At 44.9% G+C, this 9302-nt stretch overlaps 1 protein-coding gene across 1 annotated transcript; it reads right to left on the bottom strand.

Annotated features, from left to right (window-relative positions):
• Nucleotides 1-310: 310 nt before the first annotated feature.
• On the bottom strand, nt 311-5392 carry LOC131940705 (mucin-2-like). Its single transcript, XM_059299462.1, has 5 exons — nt 5314-5392; nt 4974-5033; nt 4619-4723; nt 1534-1728; nt 311-369 (listed from the first exon to the last, which is right to left on the bottom strand). Exons 1-5 carry the CDS (start codon nt 5390-5392, stop codon nt 311-313), a joined length of 498 nt encoding a protein of 165 aa, XP_059155445.1.
• Between the last annotated feature and the right edge of the window lie 3910 nt (nt 5393-9302).

Raw genomic sequence — 9302 nt, 5'->3', positions numbered from 1 at the left:
TCACAGGTTCTGTTCAATGCTGGGGTTATGGGAGACACTTTGGTCTCACAGGTTCTGTTCAATGCTGGGGTTATGGGAGACACTTTGGTCTCACAGGTTCTGTTCAATGCTGGGGTTATGGGAGACACTTTGGTCTCACAGGTTCTGTTCAATGCTGGGGTTATGGGAGACATTTTGGTCTCACAGGTTCTGTTCAATGCTGGGGTTATGGGAGACACTTTGGTCTTACAGGTTCAAAGCTGGGGTTATGGGAGACATTTTGGTCTCACAGGTTCTGTTCAATGCTGGGGTTATGGGAGACACTTTGGTCTCACAGGTTCAATGCTGGGATAATGGGAGACATTTTGATCTCACAGGTTCTGTTCAATGCTGGGGTTATGGGAGACACTTTGGTCTCACAGGCTCAATGCTGGGGTTATGGGAGACACTTTGGTCTCACAGGTTCTGTTCAATGCTGGGGTAATGGGAGACACTTTGGTCTCACAGGTTCTGTTCAATGCTGGGGTTATGGGAGACACTTTGGTCTTACAGGTTCTGTTCAATGCTGGGGTTATGGGAGACACTTTGGTCTCACAGGTTCTGTTCAATGCTGGGGTTATGGGAGACACTTTGGTCTCACAGGTTCTGTTCAATGCTGGGGTTATGGGAGACATTTTGGTCTCACGGGCTCAATGCTGGGGTTATGGGAGACACTTTGGTCTCACAGGTTCAATGCTGGGGTTATGGGAGACATTTTGGTCTCACAGGTTTTGTTCAATGCTGGGGTTATGGGAGACATTTTGGTCTCACAGGTTCTGTTCAATGCTGGGGTTATGGGAGACATTTTGGTCTCACAGGTTTTGTTCAATGCTGGGGTTATGGGAGACATTTTGGTCTCACAGGTTCAATGCTGGGGTTATGGGAGACACTTTGGTCTCACAGGTTCTGTTCAATGCTGGGGTTATGGGAGACATTTTGGTCTCACAGGTTCTGTTCAATGCTGGGGTTATGGGAGACACTTTGGTCTCACAGGTTCAATGCTGGGGTTATGGGAGACACTTTGGTCTCACAGGTTCTGTTCAATGCTGGGGTTATAGGAGACACTTTGGTCTCACAGGTTCTGTTCAATGCTGGGGTTATGGGAGACACTTTGGTCTCACAGGTTCTGTTCAATGCTGGGGTTATGGGAGACACTTTGGTCTCACAGGTTCTGTTCAATGCTGGGGTTATGGGAGACACTTTGGTCTCACAGGTTCAATGCTGGGGTTATGGGAGATACTTTGGTCTCACAGGTTCTGTTCAATGCTGGGGTTATGGGAGACATTTTGGTCTCACAGGTTTTGTTCAATGCTGGGGTTATGGGAGACACTTTGGTCTCACAGGTTCTGTTCAATGCAGGGGTTATGGTAGACACTTTGGTCTCACAGGTTCTGTTCAATGCTGGGGTTATGGGAGACACTTTGGTCTCACAGGTTCTGTTCAATGCTGGGGTTATGGGAGACATTTTGGTCTCATAGGTTCACTGCTGGGGTTATGGGAGACACTTGGTCTCACATGTTCTGTTCAATGCTGGGGTTATGGGAGACACTTTGGTCTCACATGTTCTGTTCAATGTTGGGTTTATGGGAGACACTTTGGTCTCACAGGTTCTGTTCAATGCTGGGTTTATGGGAGACATTTTGGTCTTACGGGTTCTGTTCAATGCTGGGGTTATGGGAGACATTTTGGTCTTACAGGTTCTGTTCAATGCTGGGGTTATGGGAGACACTTTGGTCTCACAGGTTCTGTTCAATGCTGGAGTTATGGGAGACACTTTGGTCTCACAGGTTCTGTTCAATGCTGGGGTTATGGGAGACACTTTGGTCTCACAGGTTCAATGCTGGGGTTATGGGAGACACTTTGGTCTCACAGGTTCTGTTCAATGCTGGGGTTATAGGAGACACTTTGGTCTCACAGGTTCTGTTCAATGCTGGGGTTATGGGAGACATTTTGGTCTTACAGGCTCTGTTCAATGCTGGGGTTATGGGAGATATTTTGGTCTCACAGGTTCTGTTCAATGCTGGGGTTATGGGAGACACTTTGGTCTCACAGGTTTTGTTCAATGCTGGGGTTATGGGAGACATTTTGGTCTCACAGGTTCTGTTCAATGCTGGGGTTATGGGAGACACTTTGGTCTCACAGGTTCAATGCTGGGGTTATGGGAGACATTTTGGTCTCACAGGTTCAATGCTGGGGTTATGGGAGACATTTTGGTCTCACAGGTTCTGTTCAATGCTGGGGTTATGGGAGACATTTTGGTCTCACAGGTTCTGTTCAATGCTGGGGTTATGGGAGACATTTTGGTCTCACAGGTTCTGTTCAATGCTGGGGTTATAGGAGACACTTTGGTCTCACAGGTTCTGTTCAATGCTGGGGTTATGGGAGACATTTTGGTCTCACAGGTTCTGTTCAATGCTGGGGTTATGGGAGACACTTTGGTCTCACAGGTTCTGTTCAATGCTGGGGTTATGGGAGATACTTTGGTCTCACAGGTTCTGTTCAATGCTGGGGTTATGGGAGACACTTTGGTCTCACAGGTTCAACGCTGGGGTTATGGGAGACACTTTGGTCTCACAGGTTCTGTTCAATGCTGGGGTTATGGGAGACATTTTGGTCTCACAGGTTCTGTTCAATGCTGGGGTTATGTGAGACATTTTGGTCTCACAGGTTCTGTTCAATGCTGGGGTTATGGGAGACACTTTGGTCTCACAGGTTCTGTTCAATGCTGGGGTTATGTGAGACATTTTGGTCTCACAGGTTCTTTTCAATGCTGGGGTTATGGGAGACACTTTGGTCTCACAGGTTCTGTTCAATGCTGGGGTTATGGGAGACACTTTGGTCTCACAGGTTCTGTTCAATGCTGGGGTTATGGGAGACATTTTGGTCTCACATGTTCTGTTCAATGCTGGGGTTATGGGAGACACTTTGGTCTCACAGGTTCTGTTCAATGCTGGGGTTATGGGAGACATTTTGGTCTCACAGGTTCTGTTCAATGCTGGGGTTATGGGAGACATTTTGGTCTCACAGGTTCTGTTCAATGCTGGGGTTATGGGAGATACTTTGGTCTCACAGGTTCTGTTCAATGCTGGGGTTATGGGAACCACTTTGGTCTCACAGGTTCTGTTCAATGCTGGGGTTATGGGAGACATTTTGGTCTCACAGGTTCTGTTCAATGCTGGGGTTATGGGAGACATTTTGGTCTCACAGGTTCTGTTCAATGCTGGGGTTATGGGAGACACTTTGGTCTTACAGGTTCAAAGCTGGGGTTATGGGAGACATTTTGGTCTCACAGGTTCTGTTCAATGCTGGGGTTATGGGAGACACTTTGGTCTCACAGGTTCAATGCTGGGATAATGGGAGACATTTTGATCTCACAGGTTCTGTTCAATGCTGGGGTTATGGGAGACACTTTGGTCTCACAGGTTCTGTTCAATGCTGGGGTTATGGGAGACACTTTGGTCTCACAGGCTCAATGCTGGGGTTATGGGAGACACTTTGGTCTCACAGGTTCTGTTCAATGCTGGGGTTATGGGAGACACTTTGGTCTTACAGGTTCTGTTCAATGCTGGGGTTATGGGAGACACTTTGGTCTCACAGGTTCTGTTCAATGCTGGGGTTATGGGAGACACTTTGGTCTCACAGGTTCTGTTCAATGCTGGGGTTATGGGAGACATTTTGGTCTCACGGGCTCAATGCTGGGGTTATGGGAGACACTTTGGTCTCACAGGTTCAATGCTGGGGTTATGGGAGACATTTTGGTCTCACAGGTTTTGTTCAATGCTGGGGTTATGGGAGACATTTTGGTCTCACAGGTTCTGTTCAATGCTGGGGTTATGGGAGACATTTTGGTCTCACAGGTTTTGTTCAATGCTGGGGTTATGGGAGACATTTTGGTCTCACAGGTTCAATGCTGGGGTTATGGGAGACACTTTGGTCTCACAGGTTCTGTTCAATGCTGGGGTTATGGGAGACATTTTGGTCTCACAGGTTCTGTTCAATGCTGGGGTTATGGGAGACACTTTGGTCTCACAGGTTCAATGCTGGGGTTATGGGAGACACTTTGGTCTCACAGGTTCTGTTCAATGCTGGGGTTATAGGAGACACTTTGGTCTCACAGGTTCTGTTCAATGCTGGGGTTATGGGAGACACTTTGGTCTCACAGGTTCTGTTCAATGCTGGGGTTATGGGAGACATTTTGGTCTCACAGGTTCTGTTCAATGCTGGGGTTATGGGAGACACTTTGGTCTCACAGGTTCAATGCTGGGGTTATGGGAGACACTTTGGTCTCACAGGTTCTGTTCAATGCTGGGGTTATGGGAGACATTTTGGTCTCACAGGTTTTGTTCAATGCTGGGGTTATGGGAGACACTTTGGTCTCACAGGTTCTGTTCAATGCTGGGGTTATGGGAGACACTTTGGTCTCACAGGTTCTGTTCAATGCTGGGGTTATGGGAGACACTTTGGTCTCACAGGTTCTGTTCAATGCTGGGGTTATGGGAGACACTTTGGTCTCACAGGTTCTGTTCAATGCTGGGGTTATGGGAGACATTTTGGTCTCATAGGTTCACTGCTGGGGTTATGGGAGACACTTTGGTCTCACAGGTTCTGTTCAATGCTGGGTTTATGGGAGACATTTTGGTCTTACGGGTTCTGTTCAATGCTGGGGTTATGGGAGACATTTTGGTCTTACAGGTTCTGTTCAATGCTGGGGTTATGGGAGACACTTTGGTCTCACAGGTTCTGTTCAATGCTGGAGTTATGGGAGACACTTTGGTCTCATAGGTTCTGTTCAATGCTGGGGTTATGGGAGACACTTTGGTCTCACAGGTTCAATGCTGGGGTTATGGGAGACACTTTGGTCTCACAGGTTCTGTTCAATGCTGGGGTTATAGGAGACACTTTGGTCTCACAGGTTCTGTTCAATGCTGGGGTTATGGGAGACATTTTGGTCTTACAGGTTCTGTTCAATGCTGGGGTTATGGGAGACACTTTGGTCTCACAGATTCTATTCAATGCTGGGGTTATGGGAGACACTTTGGTCTCACAGGTTCAACGCTGGGGTTATGGGAGACATTTTGGTCTCACAGGTTCAACGCTGGGGTTATGGGAGACACTTTGGTCTCACAGGTTCTGTTCAATGCTGGGGTTATGGGAGACACTTTGGTCTCACAGGTTCAACGCTGGGGTTATGGGAGACATTTTGGTCTCACAGGTTCAACGCTGGGGTTATGGGAGACACTTTGGTCTCACAGGTTCTGTTCAATGCTGGGGTTATGGGAGACATTTTGGTCTCACATGTTCTGTTCAATGCTGGGGTTATGGGAGACACTTTGGTCTCACAGTTTTTGTTCAATGCTGGGGTTATGGGAGACATTTTGGTCTCACAGGTTCTGTTCAATGCTGGGGTTATGGGAGACACTTTGGTCTCACAGGTTCAATGCTGGGGTTATGGGAGACATTTTGGTCTCACAGGTTCTGTTCAATGCTGGGGTTATGGGAGACACTTTGGTCTCATAGGTTCTGTTCAATGCTGGGGTTATGGGAGACACTTTGGTCTCACAGGTTCTGTTCAATGCTGGGGTTATGGGAGACATTTTGGTCTCACAGGTTCTGTTCAATGCTGGGGTTATGGGAGACACTTTGGTCTCACAGGTTCAATGCTGGGGTTATGGGAGACATTTTGGTCTCACAGGTTCTGTTCAATGCTGGGGTTATGGGAGACACTTTGGTCTCACAGGTTCTGTTCAATGCTGGGGTTATGGGAGACACTTTGGTCTCACAGGTTCTGTTCAATGCTGGGGTTATGGGAGACATTTTGGTCTCACAGGTTCAATGCTGGGGTTATGGGAGACACTTTGGTCTCACAGGTTCTGTTCAATGCTGGGGTTATGGGAGACACTTTGGTCTCACAGGTTCTGTTCAATGCTGGGGTTATGGGAGACACTTTGGTCTCACAGGTTCTGTTCAATGCTGGGGTTATGGGAGACATTTTGGTCTCACAGGTTCTGTTCAATGCTGGGGTTATGGGAGACACTTTGGTCTCACAGATTCTGTTCAATGCTGGGGTTATGGGAGACACTTTGGTCTCACAGGTTCAATGCTGGGGTTATGGGAGACACTTTGGTCTCACAGGTTCTGTTCAATGCTGGGGTTATAGGAGACACTTTGGTCTCACAGGTTCTGTTCAATGCTGGGGTTATGGGAGACACTTTGGTCTCACAGGTTCTGTTCAATGCTGGGGTTATGGGAGACACTTTGGTCTCACAGGTTCTGTTCAATGCTGGGATTATGGGAGACACTTTGGAGAAGGGGGGTGATGTTGGTCCTCTTTAATACATCCACATTGATGGTGGTGCTCTTTTTTTCATTCACATTGACGGGGGTCCTTTTTCTTTTACATTCACACTGACAGGAGGGAGGGGGGGGATTTATTCGAAATATCAACCCTGCCCCCCCCCCCCCCTTTTTGACGTGACGGAGGGTCTTTTTTTAAAATAAATTCACACTAACATGATATTCACTATGACAGGGGGTCCTTTGTGATACATTCACTATGACGGGGGTATTAATTTGATACATTCACTATGACGGAGTATTTTGTATAACCCCGCATTACAATTGAAGTTTTTTTTTGTGTGTGATAAAAATCACGTTGTGTTCATGTTGACGTGGAACACGGTGTATTTTGAAAATGTTCATAAGGGGGGGGGGGGGGGGGCAAAATTTTGTATCGTATTCAGTTTCCTGTAGGTATCTTTGTTATTGTTGCGGTATCAATGACCGTATTCATAATCAGCTTTATGAATAACATCGTGATTTGAGTAAAGGCTAAAGCAATAACTAGGCTTAGGTCTAAAGTCCGGATTTATGTCAGGTTTGTTTTAGTGAATGGTTAGAACCAGGGTTAGTATTATAGCTGTGGTGTATTAAAAGTATGTGTGTGGGGGGGGGGGGGGGGGGGAAGGGGGGGGGGGGCTGAAAACACAGCAGACTAGAGCCCTGTGGTTTCAAGACCCCCAGATTATCTCATATAAAAACAAAAGTAAATTTCTTTTCAATCAACTACCTGTTTCAACAATTAAAATCAATTTTAAACAATTATCCACCACAAATATCAATGTCAACGTATTCCCTCCCACTAGAGGATTATAAAATCTCCAAGTGTTATGATAGACCTTCATTCATCACTTCTTGTTCAGACACTGTTTACATGAAGTGAGGTTAGATCTCCCTGGAATAACACAGCGTTTTTTCTTCTTCTGACAATCAAATAGTCTGATTCGCACAATGACGTCACTAGGTCGGGTGATATCCGGTGCGGCCACCCCCCCCCCTCCACCGACTAAATATCTGATGTACTAAAACTATAGAAAATTTGGTGTTTACCTTTATCCCGAATGGTGTCATCCTGTGCCTAACGATATAAAAGTAAAAGTTAAGATTCTTTTTTAGACCTAACAATTCATTGGGCTGATTAAGTGGATCAAGTCGCTTAACCTCGGCATATGAAGGGGTGGTGTGGTCAGCACTTAGCCCAGCTGCATTTACTCTCCCAAACGTATGTCAGGTACCCATCAGAGCTGAGTGGTCTCAGGGACAACCTACAGTCACAAGACCGAACCTGGTTCTGAACTCGAGACCTTCGGGCTAGCAGTTGAACGCTCTACCATTTTGAAACTGAATATATTAGTTAATCAGAGGCGTAGCGAGGGGGGGGGGGGGGGGCGGGCGGGGGGGGGGGGGACATATGTCCCCGGGCGCCGACCTTAGGGGGGCGCCAAATTGAAAGTTTGAGGGGGGGGGCTGCAAATTAAAAGTTCGAGGGGGGGGTGCAAATCGAAAGTTTGAGGGGGGGGGTGCAAATGAAAAGTTCGAGGGGGGGGGTGCAAATCGAAAATTTGCTCCCGAGGGGGGCGCCAAATTGAAAGTATGTCCCCGGGCGCCGGGAAGGGTCGCTACGCCTCTGTATTTAATTGACATTATTTAACTTTTACACAAATTGTTTTAACAAATTCATCATTGCATCTCATCTTGACCTAGATTTTTTATATTTTTTTAAATTATATAGTAAAGGGAAATAACTCAATTAATCACAGTTTTATCTTGGATGTGAAAAGCTCATGAACAATATGTTCTGTAATTCATAATTAAGTACAAGATGTTATTTAAGTATTTTTTTGTTTCTAAAAGAGTAGATAAATACTAAAACTGTTTAAAACTCCACTTAATGTTAGTTAACCGATACTCCAGCCTTTAAGAAAAAACTTTTTTTTTTTTTTTATCTTTCATGTTAGGGCCTAAGTAAAATTAAAGTTGTTATATGGGGCAAGGGAAGTAACGTTCACCTGTTTCTGTGACCTCGGCATATGAAGGGATAGTCATGGTCAGCACTATGCGCAGTCGCCTTTACTTTCCCTAACGTCAGTTAGGTACCCATCAGAGCTGGGTGGATTTATGGACGGTCTACCGACTTGAACCCGGATTCGAACTCGAGTCTAGCAGTCTAGCTCTCTACCGCTAGGCCACTCTTTCCCATCATCTAGCATACCCCGATCTTTCTCGCTCAGGCACATTATATTGAAGGCAGTACAAAAATAGACTAGAGCGGGCTTTATATGTTATGAGAGGTGTGATACATCCAAAAATATTTAAATTTATATAATTAGTCGTTATTAACTTTTAGTAACTTTTTTCAGGCAACGCACTTCTGTTTATATGACGTCACGCTATTTTAAACTAGAGTAAGAATGTTCCGTTTAACCCCCCTTCGTCCTTTCAACAAACAATTTATTGAAATGATTAGGATATTATTATGCTCATAAAAGATTTTAGCAAATATTTTCTTTTCAAGACTGCTTTTTAAAAAATTGAGATATTATTTTAAAACGGATTGCAATAAAAACAACTCTTCTGCACATCGAACTCCAACACTCCAATATTTTCATGACGTAATAATTTTATGGCATCAATTTCATTTTTGTCCGGGTCAAATCGTCGTGCACCGAGCCTTAAAGCGGTCAAATTATTTATTATACCTAAAAATTATAATAAATTATATATTCATTTTATAGAAATGCTACTAAAATGTAATAATATATATAATCATTGTTGTATTAATAATACAAAACTATTCTGTAAGCTATAAATAATATTTTTACAAAATACTTTTACAATCTGACATATCAATTTACATCTACATCCAGCATCTTTTTGAGGCATCACAAATTGATATTACACCGGAGAGTCAAATGAAATAAGGAAGTTGCCTCGTTTTGATGTATACC

Source organism: Physella acuta, unplaced genomic scaffold, assembly GCF_028476545.2.
Source record: "Physella acuta isolate Inbredline_101_S28 unplaced genomic scaffold, ASM2847654v3 ptg000325l, whole genome shotgun sequence".
NCBI lineage: Eukaryota > Metazoa > Mollusca > Gastropoda > Physidae > Physella > Physella acuta.
The sequence above is the reverse complement of the archived record's forward strand: the minus strand, read 5'-3'. Positions and strand labels throughout refer to the sequence as shown.

Excerpts from the sequence above, each read along its gene's own strand:
- LOC131940705 (XM_059299462.1), bottom strand. The coding sequence starts at position 5,392 with ATGTCTCCCATAACCCCAGCATTGAACAAAAACTGTGAGACCAAAGTG. Across the intron at positions 5,034-5,313 it reads CCCAGCATTGAACAGAACAT|CATTGAATAGAATCTGTGAG; the intron begins GTGAGACCAAAA and ends CCATAACCCCAG. Across the intron at positions 370-1,533 it reads CCCAGCATTGAACAGAACAT|CATTGAACAGAACCTGTGAG; the intron begins GTGAGACCAAGT and ends CCATAACCCCAG.